The following is a 26,146-nucleotide window of genomic DNA, read 5'->3' as shown; positions in this document are numbered from 1 at the left end:
TGTTTGAAAAACGTTTTTTTTCTCCCCCAGGAAAAATGTTGATTGTCAGACAAAATATTTCAGGCAAAACTCAAAATATTTCCATTTGGAAATGCTACCATGATGCTGCATGGGAGATGTAGTCCAGGTGCCTCAAGCTCTCATTCCCCTCTATAGTCTGGGCTCCCAGCTCAAACTACATCTCCCAGGATGCACTCTGATCATCCCTCTTGTAAGGGGAGGCAGTGCAGCACAGGAGTCCCTGGCCATGGTGCATCATGGGTGATGTAGTCTACCTGGGAAACCCAGACCATAGTGGAGGATCGGGACATGAGATCAATGAACTATAGTTCTCATGAGGGACCATGGCAAAATTTATGACCAGTCCTAATTTCCTCACAGCCTTGGAATTTATATCAATATACACTAACGAGAGCTACCATGAAATACTGGTCTTTCAGGAAAGAGAGGGGTGGCAGTTAGCCACCATCTTCTACCTACTCTTGTCGGGAAATAGTGGCTGGTTTTAAACATCTTCAGTGCGCCAGACATGATGAAGGTGGTGAAGAAGAGAATGCAAGACCAGAAGAGGACATCCGGTGTGTAGGGGCCATGGTGCCCACAGGCAGGTCCAGTAAATTCACCACGCATTTTCCGACATTCCTGGAGAAACAGGTAATCAAGACACCACCATAAACACACACAATGCCCATGATACACCACAAATGTCATGTGACATCTCAATAAACGGGCTCTTTAAAGGCCTTAGTATCTGCATAGTCTAAAGACAGCATTCAGAACTAAATCCTGCAATTCTTACATAGGCCAAACTCCCACTGACTATGATGTGCCTTTGGCTGACAGCATGTAGCTTTAATATGCATTAGGTAGCAACATGTAGGAATGATCAGAAGGGCTGTAATGATTTATGGATATTAACACCCTCTTGTTACAAGTGTTGGCCGCTAACTTTTTTCATTCAGAGATTTGAAGCCTTGAAGGGAGAGTTAGATCATCTAGTAAGACCTCTGATCCCCTAACTCTGAACTTGACGGGAGTAAACTATTATTTACTTAAAGTCTCCATCCTGCAAACACTTAACAGATGAGAGTCATCTCTTGGGGTCACGTTTTCAAAAGCGTTCATCGCTCTACGGTTCCTGTCATGACACGTAGGGCCAGATTTTCAAAACAGCTCAGCACCCAATCTGCTGACTAGAGCTGGTCAGAAAATGAATTTTCTGTCCCTGTGAAACATTTTGGAATGTTGAGAAAAAAGGAAAAAAAAAAAAAGGTTCCAAACCATGACAAAAAGCCCAAAATTTTAAAATTTTTCGCAAAATGAGATTCTTAAAAAAAATTATTTTGGGGGGGTCATTCGAAACGTTCAATAAATCTGAAAGGTTTTGTTTCGATTCTGAGCACTTTTAAAAATGTATTTTTATTTTTTATACAAAATAAAGTAGGTTTCAAAATGAAAAATAAATTTGAAACAAACAAAAATAAAAACTTTTGTTCCAAATATATCAAACCGGGGACATTTCAATGTGTTCTGTTTTTTTCCTTTACTTTTTTTCGAAGTGAAATTTTACTGCAAATATAATTTCACAGAAAATGTAAGTTGCATCAAAGTAGAATTTTCAGATAGAAACCTGTTTGGACAAAATTTTTGGGACCAGCTGTAGTGTCCACCTCTTTTGACAATCTCTTCCTAATCATTGGCATGCTTATGCCTTAAGTCACTTATTAACCTTGGGTAACCAAGAACTCATCTAGCATGACATCCGATGAAGTGAGCTGTAGCTCACGAAAGCTTATGCTCTAATAAATTTGTAGGTGCCACAAGTACTCCTGTTCTTTTCACCTGAATCGTTGCACTAATGACCTAATTTGTGCAAACAGTGCTGTTTACTAATGGAAAAACAGTAATGGAAATGTAATGGAAAAACAGCTGAGAGCATTACAGTCCTGCCAAAGTGCATGTGATCTTAATAGAGTGGAAACGACACCGGCTTTATTTAAAAACTACCCCCTCAAAAAAAAATGCAATAATGTTTTACATCACAAATTGCTAGCAGAATATGGGCTATATTGGGGTCGCCCTGTAGCGTGCGCTAGAGTGCTGAAAGGGCAGAGAGAGCTCACGCACAAATCGGCTGCAATCTGTCACCTAATGGGTCAAGGAAATTGGGGGGAGGCAAAGAGACACAACATTGCTCCAGGTCTCACAGGAAGCTAGCTAGGAATCGTCCCCTGCTAGCAGCAGCAGGCTACCGAGCCAACACGAGAGGAAACGCAGGCTATGTAGCTACAGAACAGGTGCAGTCCTGGCTGCTCCTGAGCATGGGGCACTGTTGCCAAGTCTTATGATGTTATTGCAAGTCTTGTGATTTTTTTTTGCTCATGGTTTTTCAGGGGACTGGACTCATGAGGCATTATGCCTGCCCAGGGCAGTCATACTCTTCAGATTTGCTTGCTCAGGCAGGGCTCCTCCAACCTCCCCTCTCAGCTCTGACCGGGCTCACAGAGTCAAATCCTCATAGGTGCGGGCTTAGACATTACCAGTAAAATACATTTAAACTGGCAGCTACCAATGGAGATGCCTACTCGCTGCACAATGGCCATCGAACAAGCATGGGGTAAGTTAGGGTGCAGTAAGGAGGGAATAGGCAGCAGGTTTAAAACAAACAAAAGGAAGTATTACTTTACACAACGCACAGTCAACCTGTGGAACTCACTGCCAGGGGATGTTGTGTTGTGAATGTTGTGTTGCCATCATGTCTAACAAGACTAATCAATTGAGGTGGGCTAGTATCAGCAGGAGAAAAAAATCTTTTGTAGTGATAATCAGGATGGCCCATTTCAAACAGTTGACAAGAAGGTTAATTGATTAGTCTCATTACAGTTGGTAATGGCAACACCCATTTGTTCACGTTCTCTGTATATGTATATATATATATATATCTTCCTACTGTATTTTCCACTGCATGCATCCGATGAAGTGGGTTTTAGCCCACGAAAGCTTATGCCCAAATAAATGTTAGTCTCTAAGGTACCACAAGGACTCCTCATTCTTTTTGCTGATACAGACTAACACGGTTACCACTCTGAAACCTCTCACAGAAAAAGGAAGAATTCAGGACAGGCGAGAGAGGGATGGAAAGGAGGGTTAAGTCAATGATAATGATGGAAGGAGAAGTGAGTTCTCATGGAAAAACCCAAATGAAGTGATCAGAAGATTTTGGGAAAAGACCTCTATGTTCCACACAGGGTCCCCGATTCCAATAAAGGACTTAAACACACACCTAGTTTTAAACAGTTCCCCATCTCACATGCTTAAAGAAAGCGATATGCTTAAGCACATTACTGAATCCGAGTCCCGGGCTTGGAGTAATGAGGCCCCAAATCAGGAAAGCACTTGTGCACGTTCTTAACTTTAAGCGTGCGCTTATGCCCCATTGACTTCAATAAGACATAAGTGTGGACTTAGTGCCGAGCACAGGATTGCTTTCCTGAACAGAGATGCTTTCCTAAATCAAGGGCATAGGCAGGCTTCTTTAACTGCTTGGGTCTTTGCGGATGATCACCTCCCCTGGCCAAGAGAATGCTGGTCCCAAGCATTTAAACTCGAGCTGGTCAGGAAATTTCTGACAAAAAGTTTTTCCATCAGAAAATGCCAACTATAACTTTTGGTAGGAAGGGGTTAGTTTTGGCAACATTTTCACAGAACCTGGATGGAATGTCAGGGGAGTGGCCCCTGAATAGCCAATGGCCTGGGGACTAGGGCACTCAGCTGGGTGATAGACAGAGCAAGGACTTGAAACTCCCGCATGCTAGGTAAGCATCCTATCCACCAGGCTAGACTCAGTCTCCCTCTGCCCCACTATTTTCTGGCAGAAGGTTTTATTTATACAAAGTGCAGCAGCCCCAACTGAGATTCTGACTATATATTCCAGCTGTTATGACACTCACCTGGAGACCCAGGTTCATCTCTCCTCCATAACAGGTAGAACAGGTCTCCCCTAGGCCAGGTGAGCACTGTAACCACCAAGCTATTGCGGAGCAGCCCTTAGGCTCGCTTGCTCTCTCTCTCTCTCGTATTCACAGGAAACGGTGGAAGGTTTCCGTTTCATTGCGGTGAAAACAAATGCTGAAACCTTGACATTTTTTTGCAAAAGAGAATTCCTGTTTTCCAGCCAGCCCTAATTTTAAACTCACAAGAATCTGAACTGCATTATTTCTATTACAGTAGTTCTAGTCCGGTTTGAGGCCTGGGGTAACTTAGGGAACATAAGTAACAATCAGCAGCATGAAAAGGCAGAGCTAACATTAGCGGGAGTGTGACATGATGGTTATTTGGACCTTGACACCCTTCTGCTCCCTTCTGATCTGTATACGGTGACCATACTGCAAGTGTGAAAAACTGGGACAGAGGGCAATAGGCACCTATAGAAGACAAAGCCCCAAATATCAGCATTGTCCCTATAAAATCGGGATATCTGGTCACCCTAGATCTGTAATATGCCACAGATAAGAGCACAAAGGCCCAAGCACTTACACTGACAGTGAGGTTTGCCCACTCAATCGCAGAAGGGACAATCTTCCTGTCGCTCCAGAACTGTAGGGTTTGATTGCTGGGATTGTCAGGAGCAGCACATTTACAGCTAAGAGCAAAGAAAACATATTAGGGTTAAAGTATCAAAAGAGGGGAACTCCTCAGCAATAACAGAACCTCGTTGCATAATAATTATACTTCGCTTTTAATTTTGGGGGAAGATATCCTGTATTCTTAGGTTTAAGCTCAAAAACAAAAAGGTTTAAGAGCAAAACTGAGCTCAGCCTCCATTACAGAGGCACAACCAGCACCTCCAAAGCGAATTATGTACCATTATCCACGCTGTGCAGATGGGGAAACTGAGGCAGAGAGCGGGGAAGGGGCTTGTTCAAGGGCTCCTGAACGCTAATGTGATGCCAATTTTTAAAAAGGGCTCTAGAGGTGACCCCAGCAACTACAGGCCAGTAAGCCTGACTTCAGTACCGGGCAAACTGGTTGAAACTACAGTAAAGTACAAAATTGTCAGACACATAGATGAACATAATTTGTTGGGGAATAGACAACATGGTTTTTGTAAAGGGAAATCATGCCTCACCAATCTACTAGAATTATTTGAGGGGGTCAATAAGCATGTGGACAAGGGGGAATCCAGTGGATATAGTGCATTTAGATTTTCAGAAAGCCTTTGACAAGGTCCCTCACCAAAGGCTCTTAAGCAAAGTAAGCAGTCATGGGATAAGAGGGAAGGTCCTCTCATAGATTGGTAACCAGTTAAAAGACAGGAAACAAAGGGTAGGAATAACCAGTTTTCAGAATGAAGAGAGGTAAATAGTGGTGTCCCTCAGGGGTCTGTACTGGACCCAGTCCTATGCAACATATTCATAAATGATCTGGGAAAAGGGGTAAACAGTGAGGTGGCAAAATTTGCAGATGATACAAAAGTACTCAAGACAGTTAAGTTCTAGGCAGACTGCAAAGAGCTACAAAAGGATCTCTCAGACCTGGGTGACTGGGCAACAAAATAGCAGATGAAATTCAGTGTTGATAAGTGCAAAGTAATGCACATTGGAAAACGTAATCCCAACTGTACATATGAAATGATGGGGTCTGTAGCAGGGTGATCACCCACTCCGGGCCTGAAAGGGTTACAGCCAGCCCTGGGAGAGGGTTGGTGCTGCGAGCCAAAGGCTAGGCTGATGGGGAAGGCAGCCACAGCTGGGGCCACACCCCAATCAGGCCACAGCTGACCTTATAAAAGACTATGAGCCAGGAGCTCAAATAGTCTCTCTCTAGCTGTGAAGAGAGAGGGGCCTGGCTGCTTGGGAGCTCACCAGGGTGCCTAGAGTGAAGCAGGGCTGGGGAAAGGCCAGAGGAGCTAGGGAGCTCCAGGCTGGAAAACCCCCAGCCTGCAGGCCTTGCTGAAGGCCTAAAGCAGGTACTGGGGTTGCAGAGGGGCAGCCCAAGGTTAGGTAAAGGCAGCAGGTCCAAACCCTCCTTGCCAATGATGAGTAGTGCAGACTGCAGTCTGCTCCAGTGTGCGGGGGGCTAGATGAGGACTGGCAGTAGCCGCTGAGGCAAGGTGGGATAGAGGATGGGGATTCCCTGGAGAGGGGAGACCCAGACTGTGGGGGTACTACAGGGGGCAGAACCCTGATGTAGAGGGGCACTGGGTCTCGGAGGGACATGAGGGCCTGAAGCAAGCGGGACACTGGCCTGCAGAGGCGCTCCAGAGGCTGGAGAGAGAATTCCCAGGATGACCAGCGGGAGGCGCTGCACTGGTGAGTTGTGTCTTGCTACAGGGTCTAAATTAGCTGTTACCACTCAGGAAAGAGATCGTGGAGTCATTGTGGATAGTTCTCTGAAAATACCCACTCAATGTGCAGCAGCAGCCAAAAAAGCAAACAGACTGTTGGGAATCATTAAGAAAAGGATAGATAAGAAGACAAAAAATATCTCATTGCCTCTATATAAATCTGTGGTATGCCATAATCTTGAATACTGAGTGCAGATGTGGTCACCCCATCTCAAAAGAGATATATTGGAAAAAGGTTCAGAAAAGGGCAACAAAAATTATTATGGGTATGGAACAGCTTCCATATGAGGAGAGATTAATAAAACTGGAACTTTTCAGCTTGGAAAAGAGATGACTAAGGGGGGATATGATAGAGGTCTATAAAATCATGACTGGTGTGGAGAAAGTAAATAAGGAAGTGTTGTTGTTTACTCCTTCTCATAACACAAGAACTAGGGGCCACCACATGAAATTTATAGGCAGCAGGTTTAAAACAAACAAAAATGTATTTTTTTTCACACACAGTACAGTCAACCTGTGGAACTCCTTGCCAGAGGATGTTGTGAAGGCCAAGACTATATAACAGGATTCAAAAAAAGAACTAGATAAATTCATGGAGGATAGGTCCATCAATGGCTATTAGCCAGGATGGGCAGGGATGGTGTCCCTAGCCTCTGTTTGCCAGAAGCTGGGAATGGGTGACAGGGGATGGATCACTTGATGATTCCCTGTTCTGTTCATTCCCTCTGGGGCACCTGGCATTGGCCACTGTTGGAAGACAGGATACTGGGCTAGATGGACCTTTGGTCTCACCCAATATGGCTTTGTTCTTATCCATGGACTAGTGCCGGTCCCCGAGATCCCCCTGACAGAGTTTAGGAAGGCAACAAGCTGGTCTCTGTTATCAAAAAAGGGTGAGAAACGCTGCGCTAGATCATCCTCATCTAATCACATGTTTAAACCCTTCTTATTCAGCAAGGTGCTGCAATCCTTCTGAAGTCAATGGGAATTAAACGTGTGCTTAAATGCTTAAGCACATACTTTGCTGAATCAGCATCTTACTGTCCTGTTTGAGAGTAGCTTTAGAAAAGGAGGGGGGGAAAACCCACAAGATGAACTTACTAGTAGAAGGTAAGGTGGTCGAGCTGGCTGTGCATGTGGACGGGGTAGGTTGCCCCTAGCTTAATCAGTTTCTCTAGAGCTTCGTAGATGAAAATGATACAGATCAGAGAAGCAAACGCTTCTTCAGTAAAGCGAGTGATGTAGCGTACTAGGGAGCTGGAGTCTGTTGCCACAAGGACGATGCACAGGAAAGCAGTCCACAATCCAATACTGGTTCTCAGGGAAAGGTAGGAGAGTGCGTAGTCTCTGCAAAAAGGAGCCAGGGACATGCGCCAAACGTCAGAATAAGCAAACAGGTGCACAGTTTTCAGTGAATGGCACAGGACATTTTATTCACACTAACACTCTTATGAGGACCAATTTAGTACATCATAGCTCTCCAGGCCAACTACCACCAGTCAAGGGTGTAGACCAGGCAGAGAAGAGCTCAAATCTATTATTATTTATTATTTATTAATCAACCTAGCAACAGCCCAATTAAGCCAGGCACTGTACACTTCTATATTAAAATTTCAGTCCTTGCCCTTAAGAGCTCACAGTCTTCAAACACACACAGGCATAACATTAAGAATGTACAGTCCTTAAATTCAATGGAACTAGTTACTATGGCTGGTAGGAAATTTTCCATCCAAAAAAATTTCCATTGAAAGAAAAGTGAATTTCCAATGAAATTTTTTTTAAAGTGTCTGCTTTCTGCAGAAAATTTGAGTTTTTGTCAAAAAACTGAATGCTTGGAAACGAAAATATTTCAGCCAAAAATGAAAGATTTCACTTTTTGGACAATTTTTCAGTATTCAGCTTTCTACCCAACAATCAATATTCTCTATGGGGGAACCACTTTTCCATCAGCTCTATTAGTTAAATGCTTGAAGTTAAGCATGTGCATAAGTGTTTCCAGGATCCAGACCTAAAAGACAAGACATATGAAGTGGATGAGACAAAGAAGCATTTGGGGATGGGGGCTAGGAACTTGAGAATGTGCGTAACTTTAAGCATATGAGCGACCCATTCACGGCTCATGAAAGTAAGCGTATTGTTTTCTGTTCCAATTTTGATTAAATCTATTCAAACTATTCCAGTCTTACACCACCACTCACAAAAGCAGCACCGTTTTCTTTGCAAGGAGGAAATAAAACTGTATTTTACACCCTGTTATTCTTTTAATCTGCCACCTGGGTCAATTCTGTACATTCTAAAGAGCACACGCCTTACTTGCAGAACTTGAACAAAATCTTTTCAAACACCAACACCGGTCCGGTACTTCCTAAGATAGTGAGGGGTTGTCCAGCGAACAGAGAGTACACAACTCCAGTCATCGAGGCGCCAAATAAGGATTCTATTGCACTCTGAAGTTAAAAACAAACAGATAAATATTCCTCCATCTTTAAGTTTTACACACATTGGGTCTGAATCTCATTTACACTTAATCCACTTGACACTGCTCTGTCAGTGCATAAGGGTGGGCGTAAACTCTAGTCACACCATTTTAAGCTGAGTATACGCTTCCAGAGCGCTGTACGTGGCCTTAGTGGAGAATCCAAGTGATTATTTTCAAAAGAGACTAACACCTGAACAGATTTTTAATGGGAATCCGGCACCCAAATCCCTTAGGTGGTTTGAAAATCTCAATTTGCGTCTCTTTGCTTGGATTTTACATTTCTAAATAGCAATATGTATATGGATGTAGTACTAAGGGACTTTACTCAGCGACCGAGGAGGTCCTTCCCTGTTCTATATTCCTTTTGATGGAACGAAATACACTGCCTCAGTTTTCCCATCTGTACAATGGAGATAATGATAATGCCCTCTTTGTAAAGTGCTTTGAGGGCTACTGATGAAAAGTGCCAGATAAGAGCTAGGGATGAGTATTGTTTATGGATTGCAGTGTATTGGATTTAGTGAATAAAATCTGGAAATGCCTCTTCCTTCCTTAAGATTTTATACAATTTGGGGGGTTGTGGACTCTATCCCATGACTGCAAAATGCAGGGCCAATCAGAGGGGGCCCAGGAGGGCCATTTGGCGGGGGCCTCAAATTTAGACTCTTTTTAATTTTTTGGCATTTGATAAGTTTCACAACTTTTTTTTCTGCGCATCCCTATCAGACCAGAATGTGACATGCTCTCTCAGCTTAGAGCTGCAAATTTAAGGAAATAAGAGATGTGATTTGGTAAAAGACCTAATTTTTTTTTATTAACTGATATAGATTTTGTCATATTAAAGAGTTTAAAATGTTCATAAATATTAATAAAAATATATTGCACAAGATTAGACCACGTGTCGTCATTTTTTATTTTTATTATGGCTAGGGGCCTCAAAAGCTGGAAGTGGCCTGGGCCTCTCTGGACCTCTGAGAGGGCCTGCATACAAAAGAACACATGCATAGTGCTGAATGAAAGTGGCGTGGGCTCATGGCACATTCTTGCAAACCTTTACATAAATACACAACCTGTGGGGGTGCGGGGAGATAGTAACAGCAGCAAAGACAAGACGAGGAGTTGTATGGTCTAATGCGGCGCAATGGGAAACCAAATTACGAAAGACATTGGACTCGTGCCCACGGCGGCTAGCCCCTGCTGCCCCTCCTATTACAACAGCTACACTTAGTTTTTAGCACACTAGCTCAATCGGAGCTGGCACAGATCGGCCTCCTCCAGCTAAAATCTACACCTCCAGCTCCAAATAAGTGTAGATGTACCCTGAGAGTTTTACACGGACACCCATCACTTTCTATCTATGCCTCTCATCCTACCTCCAGCAGGATCTTAACTTTAAATAGCTATCACTCAGCCAGGTTAGGGTTATTCACCCATCCAAACTGAACGGGCTGCCCCATGGAATAACAGCTTTGAAAATGTAACATTGAAAGCTACGCTTTGTTCGCGTGCCCGAAGCGTAAGCAGCACATGCCATGGAATTCCATGGGACAGCGGCTTTGCTGATGTGAATTGATATCGTTCCACCAAATCAGTCCGTGTTGCCAACTCTCACGAGTTTATCACGAGCCTCATCAAATTTGGTAGGGTTTCTTAAAGCTCCAGCTCCCGGAGTCAAGTGATTACACGAGAATCTCAGCTTTCATTTAAAAATAAATAAATTTTTCTAGCCTGCCTGGTTGTGGAGAAAACCTGCCCCCTAAAGGATCAACTAGCAGAAGGCAAATCAATAGAACTCAGAACATATTAGCAGCAGTGAAATTCAATGCCTATTGCTCTTGGTGTTCCCTGATGTAGCTTGTTCTCCTGGGAATCATACATTATGCATTAGAAAAAAAATATTCTTACTATTTGTCCGTCGGTCGCTTCTCCAAGCAGCCCCCCAAAGGTAATCACGGGGGACATGCAGGCACAATATAGGAAGAGGAAAGACGCCAAGCACTGCAAGCTCAGAGCATCCCTGAAGTCACTCCAGAACCAAGGAGCTTTTCGTTTCACATCCATGATCAAACCACCAAAGAGCCTGCAAAAGAAAAGAAAAAGAGATATTTTCCCCCCTATTAGGGACAAGAATGGCAGGTTTTGTTTTGTTTTTAACAAGAGACAAGCAATGCTGTCCTGTAAAGTCTGTTATGTTGCAAGCCACCCTACGCCTTGCTCTGACACTATTCATAATGAAATGATGCCTAGCTCCAATGCTTTCCATCAGATCTTAAAGTGCTTTACACAGGTCGTAAGTTTCAGGAACCCCATTTAAAGATGGGGAAACTGAGGCACAGAGAGGGGCACTGACTTGCCTGAAGTCACCCAACAAGCCAGTTGCAAAGCCGGGAACAGAACCCAGGTCTTGTTAGCCACAGTCCAGTGCTCTATCTGCTACTGCTATACATTAAATTTTCTGCGTTACTGGGCATATGAACAGCGTTACGTTCTCAATCATTTTTATACACACATATACCGCACCTAGCACAATGGGGTCCTGGTCCCTGACTAGGGCTCCTAGGTGCTACGGTGATACAAACACCAGTATAATGAGGCGTTCCAGTGCTGTTCAAATAATTGTTTTCACCCCACAGCGAGAGATATCTGGATGTAACAACACCCCTGGTTGTGATTGAACCTAGGATCCCTAGATCTTAAAGCATTAGCTGCTACCGCTTGACCTAAAGAAGTAGCCATTAGGATGGAAAGATAGGTAGGTACGATAGCCTGGTGGATAAGCCACTAGACTATAGGGAAAGAACCACACTCAGTCCCCAGCTCAGCCAGAAAACATCCCGCGTGACTGTGGATAAGACACCTAAGGTATCATGTGTCTCATTTCCCCATCTGGAATATGGCGACAGTCCTCCTCTGCCTAGCAGAGATGCTGGGAAGATAAAATCCATTAGTCATTGGCAATGTTCCCTCTAATTTTTGACAGGCTGCGTGTGCAAAAAATTTCTTCTGTGCAAATTTTTGCACTTCTGTGCAAATATTTGTGCGTGCAGTGTTTCGCCATGTGTGCGGGGTTTAGGATCTGTGTGCGTGCACACACGCGCACAGCTTAGAGGGACCAGTGGTCATTGGGATATACTCAGATACTACACTAAAGGGGGTCATATGAGCACAGAAGCTCGGGGATAGTTGCAGGACCTCTCTACATGGTCTAGTCTCTAGAGAGAAACAAAGAGCCATATCATGCTAATGAGAGTTTCCCCTATGTTTTGCTACCCCTTCCTCCATGGAAAATTTTGACAAAAAATGATTTCCCCCTCCCCTTCTTTTTGTTTAAAAAAATTCTGAGAAAAATCTCAGCTTGTCTGTGTAATACTGAAATCCTAAGATTTTTATTTAAAATGGCACTGCAGTGCCTCATGGGCATTGTAGTTCAACTACTTTATGTTCCCATTCTCCTGTACAGGCCAGGCACTCTGGCAGGACTGCATCTCCCATGCTACACCACCACCACAAATTGCGATGATGCAGACACTCCCCTCAAAAGGGGGAGAAAGTGGTGCATCATGGGAGATGCAGTCCAGCTAGAAAGCTCCAACCATAAAGGAGAATGGCAGCATAAGCCACCCAAACTACAACTCCCACGAGGCACCATTTTGAATAGAAATATTTCAGTTACAATATTTAGGTTTCGATATTGTGCCAAAAAGTCAAAATTTTCCCTTAGAAAACCTTCCCATTTTCCAGCCGGTTCTGTTGTTAAGGCTTATGTTCTTCCTTTAATCATTAAAATGCACCTTGTGGTATCTGACTCAAATTAAGGCTCTTTATCCAAATGTTCCTACCTACAGATATGCAAGATACAACGCATTACTGGTCATAAACCACGTTGCCTTGTGCAGGAAACACACTGTCTTTACTAAGCCATCCCCTTCAGCGATTCTTGTCGTTTGTGTTTGTTAAGAGCTCCAACAAGCTTGATTGGTCCCACAAAATCCAGGAACTACTCTGCTTAGACTGGAGCATCATCATATACTGGGCACCTTATCTATTAACTAATTGATAACTAATTAACAACTGTATTAACTAATATAATACACCTCTCCATTTTAAAGTGGTCTCAGGACAAGTATTGACCCACATAGATCCATTTTTCCCCCATGAGCACATTTCTGAAACAAAATATTTTGATTTTTCAATTGAAAAGGACTTTTCGTTTAGAAATTTCCTTCACTTTGATTTTTAAGAAATTCGCGCATGTGAAAACAATTGCTCCAAGTTAAACAAAACACTTCATTCAACCCCACATTAATGTTCTAGACTTTTCAATTGACCAAACAATGTTTTGTGTCAACTTGAAACTTTTTTTGCCCTGACTGTTAAAAAATTATTATTATTATTTATTTGTATTATCTTAGCAGGTCAGGGCCCCTGTCACACTAGGTGCTGTACAAACACAACAAAAAGACAGGTGCCAACCCCAAAAAAATCTATTATTTGCAAAGCTCTAGGGCAAACTTTAATGAGAGGCAGATGAATGTTTAATCTGGTCGCACTAACCTTCCTGTTCGTTCAAGTTCGGGTCCACTGTGCTGTTCTGGCTCAGTATGGCAAGCAGTGCCATTAGGGACACCTGGCATCTTCCTCTTGTCCTGTTAAAACAGAAACACAAGAGCGAGATCTTCGTGGTGTTCTCCTCTAGATCCCAGGCATCTGATTGTAAGACACTCTTCCGTGCTTAGTAGAGTGTGCAGGAACTGGGTAGTAGCCAATGAGAAGCACAGTCAGGAAAGTAACAAATACTGTCCTCACGGATTGTATTTTCTAAATGGACAACCAATCTGATTCTTAATTACTGTGGGACAATCTCCACTCATTGATACATTTTGTTTTCCACAACCAAATCTCTGTACAACTTTTCATGAGCGATGTACGCGAGTATTCGGATTCTAATATCTAAACTGTACTGTTAAATCTATTCACCTAAATTTGGGTTTTTGCTGATTATATACTCTATGTATCATATGACTTTTAAAAACTAACTTTATATTTGTGGATAATCTAAGCACTATACCCAGATGTACAGACACTCTTTTCCTAACCTAGGTATTATATAATTTTTTTAACATTAGCTTTAATACAAATTTTAAATTCCCTTGTGTGTGAGCTGCTCTGGGAGGTTCTGGTGGCTTCTGCCATAACAGAAAGGCCCACTAGAGAGCTACCAAACTATTTAAAGGGGTACTACCCAATTCCTATACACTACACTAACGCCTTGATCTTGCAAACACTGATGCATGCTGTTAATTTTATGCTGTCAGTAGCACTTCACACACAAGTAAAGTGATACTCATGTGTAAGCAGTGGCGGATTAGCCACAGGCCCAGGGACCAGCCAATCAGGGGACCCCAGAAAAATAGGTGCCCCCTGCCTTTACCCCGCTCCCGCCACCCGCCCGGCACTCCTACTGGGGAGCAGGGTTGGGGCACGGTGTCTTGCCCCACTCTTCCCACCCAGCTCTCCTCCTGTGTCCTGATCCCGCTCGCTGGCAAGAGTGCTGGGTGGGCGGGGGAAGCCCCCACGCCCCGACCCCATTTCTTCGTCAGCAGAAGCTCTCCTGCCAACAGAGAGCTGTGTGCACAAGCGCTTACGTCAGTGTAACTTAACATCGCTCAGGGGAGTAGCTTGTTCACGCTGTTTCTTTCACATTCTATTTTACCTACGGTGACAGACGTCCTGATATTAGGGGCTTTGTCTTAGATGTGCAACTAAACCTTCATCCCCCCGAAAATAAAAGTGTCCCAATTTTTCACACTTGCTATCTAGTCACCCTAATTGTATCCAGGGCAGCATTAGGACCTTGCCAATCACATCTCTACACTGAAATATCCAGCCTCATTAAGAAACTCTGCTGCAATTATTTATTGATTTGTGTTCATTTCTTCTGACTTGCACACAGTGCTCGGCCATCAGTTGCAAAACCAGAAATAGAATTAAACAGCCCCAAACTCCCACTCCACAAATCAACCCCTACCTGCCTTCGAAGGTTGTACTAACAGATACACTTTGCACAGGCAAAAAAGATGAACACACCATAGTCTAATTTTGGACTGGACTGACACAGCTAGATCCAGAGCTGATGGTCTCTCGCACAGAACAGTGTTCCACCAGCCCCTCTCTTTGAAATCCAGACTGGCCACCTCTGCTATCTATCTAAGTACTTATATGGCCACCATTACTGTAGTATCTGCATGTCTCACAATCTTTAATGTATTTAACCTCACAACCCCTCCGTGAGCTAGTGAAGTGTTATGATTACGGCTTGGTGTTTGCCATGGAGGTTGCGGAAGTCACGGATTCCGTGACTTCCTGCGACCTCCGTGACTTCTGCAACAGCCAGCGTGGCTGGCCCCAGGGCCACCCAAGCAGTTGGCCCCGGGGACCACCAGAGCAATAGCCAATGCAGCTGGCCCTGGAGACCGCCTGAGCAGCGGCCCCGGGGCGGACGGAGCAGTGGCTGGCCTCGGGGCTCTATCCCTCCAGCAGCAGCCAGAGCAGACGCTGGTCCGTCCCCCCCCCAGGAGGCTCCCCCCAGCAGCTGGTGCTGTGTGCTCCCCTCTGGCAGCAGCCCCCCAAGATTCAATCGGGGTATTTATGGTATAAGTCATGGACAGGTCACAGGCCATGATTTTTTGTTTCTCGTCCATGACTTTTACTAAAAATACCCATTTAAGTCGTAGCCTTAGCGATGATCCCCATTTTAGAGATGGGGAAACTGAGGCAGAGAGAGGGGACGTGATTTGCCCCAAGCATGGACGACAGTTGCAGAGCCATGAATAAAATCCAGGTCTCAAGTTCCGTCCTGTGCTCTGTCCAGTATGACACACTGCTTCACAGGGGTCTCTTTTGTACAGTTCCTGCTCAGACATCCCCGTCAGCCATTCTAGTCTCTCTCTTATTCTGGAAGTGAAAAATGTTACCTACCTGGGAAGGTAAATTTTTCGGTGGTTCAATTCTAATCGATGGATCCCATTCTCCAGGAGGCAATACCGTCACCTGATCCAGGAATTCATCAATACCAGCTACAAGGTCAGCACGGTCTTTGGCTTTATAAGCAACGTCATGGAAAATCTACAAATAAGAGAGTAAGGGTTAGGCATGCTTAGCTTGGGAAGGGGAAACTGAGGCAAAGAAAGATGGAGTGACTTGCCCTTTGGGGGGTTAGACTAGATGACCCTTGCAGTCCCTTCTAACCCTATGATTCTATGTCACACAGCAGTTCAAAGACAGAGCAGGGAACCAAAAACAGGTCTCCTGAATCCCAGTCGAGTGCCTTATCCACTAGATCACACTGCCTCACTTGAGTAATAACAAAAAGACCATAATAATGGGCCAGATTGTCAAGTGCTAGTTGACTAGAGCTGGTCAGAGAATGAGGTTTATTCCCAGATAAAATTTCAAGAGCTCAGTGAAAAATTAAAAAAACAAAAATATTTTGATTCTGAAATGCCACTGATTTGCCTCATGGGAATTGTAGTTTGCTGACCTCATGCTCCCATTGTCCTGTAAAAGCCAGGTTCTCTGGTCAGACTACATCTCCCATGATGAACCATGGCCTCCCCTCTTGGACAGTCACTGGCTGTGGTGCATCATGGGAGATGTAGTCTGGCTGGGGAACCCAGCACACAGAGGAGAATGGGAGCCTGAGGTGCTTGAACTACAAGTCCCATGAGGCACTGGGGTGGCATTTCAGAGTCAAAATATTTCAGGATTTGGCCATTATATTTCAGCTTTTGACTAAAATATTTCAAATTTCAGGCATTCATTTTTTCAACAAATAAATCAGAATGTTCCACAGAACACGCTTTTTGCAAAATATTTTGCTTCGTTGAAATTAAACTCAACCTTCCATCAAAAAACAGTTTCAATGGAAAATTTTCAGACAGCCTATTCCTCGCCCATAATAAGGGCCTTTGAGCGGAGTTGTTGAAAAGCCAGGCACTTATTTTGATGCCTAAATGGGGGCTGAGCTATTTTGCAAATTTGGATTTTGGCTGCTGCTGGGGAAGAGAACAAACTTCCCTAGTGTTACACACCCATCCTGATCTCATTCTTTATCTGATCAGTCTGGAAACAGACAGTACATGCCCTTAAATCCTGGGCTGAGAGAGGGAATGATTTAGAAAAGGGCAGAAAACAAGGAAATGCAAAGGAGAAGAGCTGAAATTGTCACTTGTGCCATACCATACCTCATCTGTCATGAGAGTAGCCATTGACCTGCCAATCTCATGGTACTGATGTGCTTTCCCTTCTGGTCCCAACAAGAAAAATAAGAACCTGGCCACATAAAACAGAGAAAAAATGCCCTTATTAAAATCCTGGTAAAGAGCAAAAAAACTGTGTGAAGTTTCCAAAGGGATCTGCACAGTAAATCAGCTTCAACAGGAGTTAGCACACAATGCTCACAGACTTGCAATGGGCGTTAGGCACATTAATGCCTCTGAAAATCTCTCCCTTTAAGTGTATTGCTTCTCTAAAAACTTCACTTCACCCACTGGACGGAGTTCATTCGGAACCCATCCCTGTGCACTGAGCTGATAAAAGGCACAAGAGTAAAGCTGGCCTGAGTGTACGGGGACTTTCCATAGATTTTTTTTGGATCAGATTTGAATATATAGACACATTTTAATTTAATTTTTTAAATATTTTTTAATTTTAAAAAAAGGTGAAGTGTTTTTTAACAGCCTTACCTTGTTGGGATCGGGACTTCTGTCATGCCTGAGAGAAGGACAGCTGGCGTCAGACGCACGAACACCACCAGGGGACGAAGAAGGAAATCCAACTCTCCCACTAGAACGTTGGAAGCTTCTGCTCCAGTAGGAATTTTCTTCATGAAATGAAGCTCCGCCTAGTTATGAAGAAATAATTTTTCAGACAATTAGGAGTCACTTCTGCAGATCAACAGCTGCACCTTTGAGGCCTGCTCTCTCCACAGGTTTTATATTAGTTTAATTATTCTGGTTGGAGGGCGTGCTTTTCTACTGAAATCATTAAATCGATACAACCGTAGCATGGATGCAGTTGTACTGTTATAAAGGTGCCTTTGGATTTGTTTACATGGGAAAGTTTTTTCTGTATAATCTAAGGAGAAGAGATGAGCTAATATTTGATATTATGTTCGGGGGGGGGGAAGAGGGGGCAAACCAAAAAAATCTGAAACAAAATTCAGTTCGGTTCCAGTCAAAAACTGAATGTTTTCGATTTTTTTGGTAATGAAACGGGGGGAAAAAACTGAAGAAAAAAATTGGTTTTGGTCAAAGAAAACATTTTGGTTGATCTGAAACTAATTTTTTTTTTCATTTCATTTTCATTTCAACCAAAAATGTTTTGTTCAACCCACAATGAAATGTCTTTGGGGGTACTTTTGTTTTGGGACATTTTGGGGTACTTTGACTTTTTGGAAAAAAAAAACACAATTTTTTTTCTGTTGAAACTATTTGCCAAATTCAACCCAAATTTGTGAAGTGTCACCACCCGGAAAAATCTATTTTTTTGGCAAATTTCTCAAAAAAATATTCCTCAAAAAAACTTCACCCAGCTCTAATAACGAGTGAATTTAAATCTATATAGTTATTCCAGTATAACCTCCCAATGTGGAATAAGCATCACATGCCAATGGTTGATCTCAGTGGACAAATGGTTAAGCCAAGATGGCCCAACCCAAGGGCCAAACCAAGTTGTAAGAACTCAGGAACAGATTTTCAAGTTCTCAGCACCCACAATTGGGATCTGATTTTAAAAAAGCTCACCTCCAGTTTAGGCACCTAAATAAGGATGTCTGTCAAAGCACTCAGCACTAGCCCTCTGCAAATAACCAATTTTTTGGTTTGTGGCCCAAACCAGAAAAAAACGGGGGCAAATAATTGTTTCGGGTCACATGAAATATTTTGTTCAACCTGAAAGAAACTTTTTGTTTCATTTTTCAAGGGGAGGCGTGTATTTTTTTTTTTTAATGGAACTGAGGTAAAATTCCAAAGGAAAAGTTGTTTCCAATCAAAATGATTCGGTCAGAAAATGACGCAACCAAAACATGTGTTGGGTTTTTTGTCGCCGTTTTTTTCCCAGCTGAAACATTTCAGCAAATTCAACACAAGTACCCAAAAGGTTTCAGACAACCCAAATCTGCATTTTTTAGCCAAAAAAAGCTTTGGCTAAAAAATGTCACCAAACTCTACTTCACCCCCCATTATGAAATGTATGGCCAGTTTTTTCAAGCAGGCTCCTCATAGACTCATAGATATTAAGGTCAGAAGGGACCATTATGATCATCTAGTCCGACCTCCAGCACAATGCAGGCCACCGAATCTCACCCACCCAATCCTGCGATAAACCTCTCACCTATGTCTGAGCTATTGAAGTCCTCAAATCGTGGTTTAAAGACTTCAGGTTGCAGAGAATCCTCCAGCAAGTGACCCGTGCCCCATGCTGCAGAGGAAGGCGAAAAACCCGCAGGGCCTCTTCCAATCTGTCCTGCAGGAAAATTCCTTCCCAACCCCAAATATGATGATCAGCTGAACTCTAAGCGTGTGGGCAAGATTCACCAGCCAGATACCCAGGAAAGAATTCTCTGTAGCAACTCAGATCCCACCCCCTCTAACATCCCATCACAGGCCATTGGGCCTATTTACCATGAATAGTTAAAGGTCAATTAATTGCCACCCAGCATGCTGAGCTCTCGAAACATCTGGGCCCACCAGATTATCCACATTGCTTGTATTTACCTTGAGTGACAGCCACACATAGCCTCTCACCTTGCTTAAATCCATAGGACTAGCGTCCTGGGTCACTCCGTTTTTAACTTCTAGATTGGTAGTGCCAGGCTGAGGAGACAGCGTGTGCGTTGCTAAAAGAAAAAGATATCAGAAAGCCCAAGGAAGCATGCTTCCTGTGCACCATTTCTGGCCAACACACACGGTTGCAGGACAGTAGTTAGTACTTGTGATGTACTGATCAGCATTGTATTTGCATGAATGCTAAGTAGTCACACACTGCTACCATCAGCTAGAAGGACTCTAGAGCAAATATATAAACAGCTTTTGAGCTGCCGAACATCAGCTCCTTCTCCCAAGGTCCCATCATGAAAAAACAAAATAACTAAAGAGAAATAAAGAAAAGAAAACCCTTATAAAAACTTCCTCCCAATTTCCCTGAGTCCCATTACAAGAAGTCTTCTTATTTTGGGGCGTCTTGACAAGCGATAGCTTCATGCGTTTTACAGGATCACCTGCATCCGATGAAGTGGGCTGTAGCTCACGAAAGCTTATGCTCTAATAAATTTGTTAGTCTCTAAGGTGCCACAAGTACTCCTGGTTTTTTTGCAGATACAGACTAACACGGCTGCTACTCTGAAACCTCTCTTTTCTAATGCATGTTAAAGGCTTTAGCTTCACTGCAGGAAAAGGTGTATCTTTTACAAGGCCTGGGTAGTTTTGACCTCAGTGTAGCTATTTGAGGTTAATTGTATACCCCTCACCTAAAATGCATTGTCTCCACTAAGATTTTACATTGATACTTATCAGAGGGGTAGCCATGTTAGTCTATACCCACGAAAACGAGGAGTCTGGTGGCACCTTAAAGATGAACAGATTTATTTGGGCCTAAGCTTTTCGTGGGTTGCATCTGAAAAAGTGGGGTTTTTTTACCCACGAAAGCTTAGGCCCAAATAAATCTGTTTGTCTTTAAGGTGCCACCGGACTCCTCATTATTTACATTGATACTTGTGACCCAGCAGTCCGTATTGCATGAATGCTAAGGAGTCAAAACTACCAGCCAGCCGGCTTCATCATTAGAACTAAGCGCCGTTTTTTGCCTGAAGCTTTTTTCAGCAAAAACGTGCAGAGTCAGTGACAATGAAACATTTCATGGATTCGTATCAGTTTGGCCGAATTGTTCGTCTCGAGAAAAACAAACAACCACAAAAAATTCCAAGAACGTTGAAATGTTTCATTTCGACATTTTCAAAACAAAATAATATGTTTCTTTTGGGTCGAGACGACACACGGCACAGAAATTTCCTTTAATGTTATTTTTGAAATGCATGACATTGAAATGGAGCATTTTCTTTGACCTGAAATAAGGTGGGTTTTTTATTTTTTTTTTACTTTTTTGCTTCACAAAAATTGCAAAATATTTCATTTTTCCGAACCGCCGGCAAATCGTAAAATCTGTTATTCCCTCAGCTTTCCAGCTTTAATCGTGAGGTAAAAAACCAACACTGTGGTTTTTTTCAGTGAAGTCATAGATAATCCTTGGTGATTTAGGCTTTTGGAAAATCCCATCTCAAAGGGTCAGGCTGTCTGAAGACGCGACCCAGAAATCCTCACCCGTTTTGTCCAATAAGTGTGGATCTGACTGCTTCTTGCTGACATCAGTGAAAGAGCGGACAATCGGAAGGAGGTTGTTCCTCTTCTTCTCGTTCTGGTGATGATGCTTTTTTAAGAGGGCATCCCGGAGTCTCTCTCTCATGCTTTCATCAAACTCACTGCTTGGTTCTTGCTGATCCAGGATTATATCTGGGGCCGGGGGAAAAAAGGCAATTCTCTAGCTTGCAACAGGTACAGATTGTGTCACTGATGAATGTCCATGTGCTAAATGTACAAGCCAATAGGAAGGGTGGTACAGTAATTAGGGCGCTATTCTAGGACTGAATTTGTGTCCCTGCTCTGCTACATACGTCCTGTGTGACCTTGGGCAAGTCTCCCTATGCCTCAGTTACACCTGTAAAATGGGATAATAGCATTACTCTATCTCCCAGAGGGAGCTGTGAGGATAAATGCATTAATGAATGGGAGGTGCTCGGAGTCCTCAGTAAAGCAGGCCGTATAAGTACCACAGACAGAACTAAACATGCCCCCAAACTATTCTTATTTAGCTCTGTGCTTAGAAAGACTTCATGGCCCCAGCAATCACAGATTCCCATATCTGAATTACACCTCCACAACCTTCCCATATGATGGGAAAGGACTATCCCCACTTCACACATGGGGGAAACTGAGGTACCACACAGATTAAGTACCTCCATCAAGCCCATGCCTGAGCTGAGAATTAAACCCTCCCCCTTTGTTTCCTGGTGAAAAGCCTTAACCACAAGATCATCCTTCCCCGCTGCAAACCACCCCCTCATGTTCGTATTGCAGTCATGCTGACAGCAGGCTACATGCTTTCCAAACACTGAGGAAGAGAGAGGGTGAGACAGTAACTTTGGTGGATTCACTCCAAGAATCACAACAGCCCCAGCCAGCCATCAAAGAACAAAACCTGTGATATTCTCAACCCATGATAAGCCAGGAATAAGGTTGCACGCCTCATAGGAGAGCATTACTACCGCCAGGCGGAACAGCCAACCAATGCCGAGGCAATCTTATTTAGGGAGACGTAGCATTGTTGATACATCTTTGGGTATGCCTGCACAGCTGCTGGGAACGTATTTCCCAGCATGGATAAACAGACACACGCTGGTTCTGCTTGAGCTAGCATGCTAAAAGGAGCAGCGTGGCCACGGTGGCACACGCAGTGACTCAGGCTAGCCCCCTGAGTGCATACCCAGGGGATCAGGCTTTTACTCAGACAGCTAACTCAAGCAGAGCGAGCACACGTCTGTCTAACCATGCAGAGAAGCACACTCCCAGCTGCTGTGTACTCATATTCTTTGTCTTTCAACGGAGGCAGGAATTTTTCTTTGCTAAAAAGTCTCTGCGAAATGATTATTCACTGCTTAGCGAATGCAGTTGTTATTCCCCATTCTCAGTAATGCAGTTTTCTTTCCTGATTGCATTGATCTACACATTTAACCAAATTATAACCAATCTATAACTGGCTTCCCTGAGATTTCTTGGATAATTGACTGTAACTGGCAGCACTCGGGGAGGAATGTTCTAAGAACGGATCTGACATCACCAGACCTTGAAAGAGTTTGAATGGAGACCTGCCAGTCAAAAATAATTTCTACAAAGCTGCTTTCTCAATTACCCTCAATTATCTCCTCAACAGAAATGTATTACTTGGTAATCTGCCAAAGGAAGCCTGGCTTTGAAAGTTAGGTCTTGTCTACACATTGCAAAATAAACTAGGGACTGAATATAAAGTGCAAAAGCTAGTCGGGAATTGGTCCTGCTTTGAGCAGGGGGTTGGACTAGATGACCTCCTGAGGTTCCTTCCAACCCTGATATTCTATGATTCTATTCTATGATTCTATTCTGCACTAACTTCCTGTATGGACACGCCTATTCCACAGTAAGGTTTTATCTACATGGGGAGTTATTCCAAACCGACTATTCTGATTTATTCTGAATTGTCTCAATCCACTTTGGAAATGGATTAAGGTAATGCAGAATTAGGATTTGTCCACATATGAAAATCAATCCAAAATAAGATTGGGGCATGAATTTAAAGAGGATTAACTATTCCGGATTATCTCCATGTGCAGATGTTCTTACCCCAGAGTAAGAGTGCAATATTCTGAATTATTTATAATGTAATTATCTTAATCCCAACTATTTGGATTAAACTAATAAGAGTGTCCACTCATGGCATCAATCAGGAATAGTTATTACACTTTAAATTTATACCTTACCTTATTCTGGATTAATTTTCATGTGTAGGCAAACGCTAAAAGTGTCTTTTTGCAGTTTAGCTTAATCCATTTTCAAAGAGGACTAAATTAAACCAGATACAAGCACCCCTGGTGTGGAATAAAAGTGTCCACATGGGGAGTTCATGCCTGCAATAGCTAGTCTGGACTGTTTTCCTAAGTAGATAAGCCCTTAAAGAACTTGCGCAGTTCACACAGATTCCCGTGTCTTAAAACAGAATAAACGTAGGTGAATTATTTGTAACAAATAGTTTATTCAATGAATTTTACCTCTTTTTCTGACCCCTACTACAACAACAGCATGTTAACCTATGAGACTCATTTCTGTTATCTGAAGTTATTCTCCAAATGATTTCTCTGAATCATTCTAATTCTGTAAAACATGAGAGAATTTGATATTTGAAAGATGCACTCTTTTGATTGTCACATGGTCTGTTTCCAGACCTTGCTTGGATGAATGTAATCAGGATTTCAGGGTGGAAAAATCATGATTCCAAACCTAAAGTTCGGTTTCTGTGCATATTTGCTTAACATTTGCTGTTTTGATGACATCCCTACCTAGGATTTTGCAGGAACAAACATGGTGCAAAGGGAATTTATTTCCTTCAAAAATGCACAAGGATATTCCCTGAAGCTTTTTTCTCTGACATGACACAACTGATCCCTCGCTAGAGCGGTACCTGCAATTTCCTCGATGCTGTTGGCGCACATATCCAGAAGGACAGTCCCGTTCATGATGCAACTCCTCAGCTCAAAGAGACTGTGTAATGAAAGTGTCGCGACATAGGGTTTGCTCCAGCGTTCTCCTCCATCCTCCACATCCTCTTCGAACTTCAGCCACCTGGAAGCATGGCAAACCAAACACAAATAAATACCGTACTGGCAGCGACCACTTCCAGTGAAAATACTCTTAAGCAGGTGTTGCAGAGATACAAAGCTGTGTTTGAAATCTACACAACAGACATTCGGTAACTCAATTAACGGTTCAAAGCTGGAGAAGGGAAGAGGATCGAGTGCACATTTTGTTTTTTAAGCAGCTGAGGCAGAAATTTCCACCAGCTCTAATAATGTGCTGAAGGGTCTATTTTATATTTATTTTACATAAGGCAGATCAGCTGCTGGGATTGGACGACAGGGGATGGGTCACTTGATGATTGCCCTGTTCTGTTAATTTCCTTTGAAGCATCTGGCATTGGCCTCTGTCAGATGAAAGGATACTGGGCTAGATGGACCTTTGGTCTGACTCAGTATGACCATTTTTATGTTTTTAGTATAATGCACAAATGCCTCATAATCTTTAAAGCATTTTTTCCTCGCAACATCCATGCCTTTCTGTCTTATATGGTGCCCATTATCCTAGTACCTAAGCATCTCTCAGTCTTTAATGTATTTAGCTTCCCAAGCCCCTGTGATGCAGGGCATCACTACTGTCCCCATTTTACAGATGGGAAATTGAGGCAGAAAGAGACTAAGTGACTCGCCCAAGGTCACACAGCAAGCCTGTCTCAGAGCAGGGACATGAACCTATGTCTCCCATGTGCCCAGGCTAACACACTGATCACTGGATTACACTGCCTCCCCATGTCTGTACATCAACATGCCTGCCTTTGATCTTCCACATGCTGTTATTACACCAGAGGTGCATGAAAAAGCAGAGGTGCTGTGCTATATACAAGGGATCTGCATCATATCTTCCTCCCACACTGCTTTACCAAGTCACACTCTAGAAATGACAAGACTATGAAAGCCCTGTCTAGCAGCAGCATCTCTTCTTCCAGCAGGTGGTGTCACTGGGCAGCACTTCAAGGAAATGGAACCAAAAACATGGCCTGATGGGAGGTCACAAAAACACATTCAGTTTCATTGAGCCGGTGGAGTATATAGCTTTGTGTCACCTGGCCGTTTCCTTCCATTCTGCATCTTCCCCTTCTTTCACACAGATTTCATCCAGCTCTGTGAACAAATCATGGGGAACATGCTCCTCATCCTCCTCCATACCAAGGATAAACTGAACTCGCTGAGACGGGGTGTCTAATTAACAAACAATTAAAGAGGCATCTGCTGTGACCAGGTTACGCCATTCAAAAAATGCCACATTTAAAAGGAAGAGGTTGCTCATTGTTATATGTATCGAAAAGAAACAGCACGCCAAAGATGCTTGGTTTCAAACCAACCCACATGTCAGAAGCCAAATATAAAATTCATAGGCACCGACTCCATGGGTGCTCTGTGGCTGGAGCACCCACAGAAAACAAAAGTGGGTGCTCAGCACCCACCGGCGGCCCCGCCAATCAGCTCCTCTCCCTCCCGCCGAGCACCTCCCGCCCACCGCAGATCAGCTGTTCAGCGGCGTGCAGGAGGTCCTGGAGGGAGAAGGGGTGGGACGAGGCACTCGGGAGAGGGGGCAGAACGAGGTGGGGTGGGCTCTTGGGGGAAAGGGTAGAGTGGGGGTGGGGCCTCGGGCAGAGCACGAGTCAAGCACCCTCTCCCCGCGCCCGCCCCGGGAAATTAGAAAGTCAGCACCTGTGATAAAATTTGTAAAAAATTGCATTATTTGGACCATGAGCTCTTTGGAGCAGGGATTCTTGTTCTATGTTTATACACCACCTAGCACAACAGGGTTCTAGCTCATGACTGGAACATCCAGACACGACCAGATCAGTAACATAATTCATAA

General features: G+C 43.4%; 1 protein-coding gene across 2 annotated transcripts in view; it reads right to left on the bottom strand.

Moving 5' to 3' along the window:
* SLC4A8 (solute carrier family 4 member 8) overlaps positions 1-26,146 on the bottom strand; it is a 75,595-nt gene that overhangs the window by 19,093 nt on the left and 30,356 nt on the right. For both annotated transcript variants that reach the window (XR_007354052.2, XM_048831786.2), the window contains exons 4-16: positions 25,365-25,500; positions 24,150-24,310; positions 21,203-21,391; positions 19,631-19,722; positions 17,570-17,727; positions 17,069-17,156; positions 15,804-15,950; positions 13,380-13,471; positions 10,731-10,905; positions 8,660-8,793; positions 7,448-7,693; positions 4,537-4,642; positions 481-642 (exon numbers count right to left, since the gene is read on the bottom strand). Coding sequence is in view for 1 of the 2 variants with exons in the window: in XM_048831786.2 (XP_048687743.2) it covers positions 481-642; positions 4,537-4,642; positions 7,448-7,693; positions 8,660-8,793; positions 10,731-10,905; positions 13,380-13,471; positions 15,804-15,950; positions 17,069-17,156; positions 17,570-17,727; positions 19,631-19,722; positions 21,203-21,391; positions 24,150-24,310; positions 25,365-25,500 (1,886 nt within the window). In the remaining variant the exon portion in view is untranslated. The remainder of the gene's footprint in view (positions 1-480; positions 643-4,536; positions 4,643-7,447; positions 7,694-8,659; positions 8,794-10,730; positions 10,906-13,379; positions 13,472-15,803; positions 15,951-17,068; positions 17,157-17,569; positions 17,728-19,630; positions 19,723-21,202; positions 21,392-24,149; positions 24,311-25,364; positions 25,501-26,146) is intronic.

Source organism: Caretta caretta, chromosome 20 (genome assembly GCF_965140235.1).
Source record: "Caretta caretta isolate rCarCar2 chromosome 20, rCarCar1.hap1, whole genome shotgun sequence".
Classification (NCBI taxonomy): Eukaryota; Metazoa; Chordata; order Testudines; family Cheloniidae; genus Caretta; species Caretta caretta.
The sequence above is the reverse complement of the archived record's forward strand: the minus strand, read 5'-3'. Positions and strand labels throughout refer to the sequence as shown.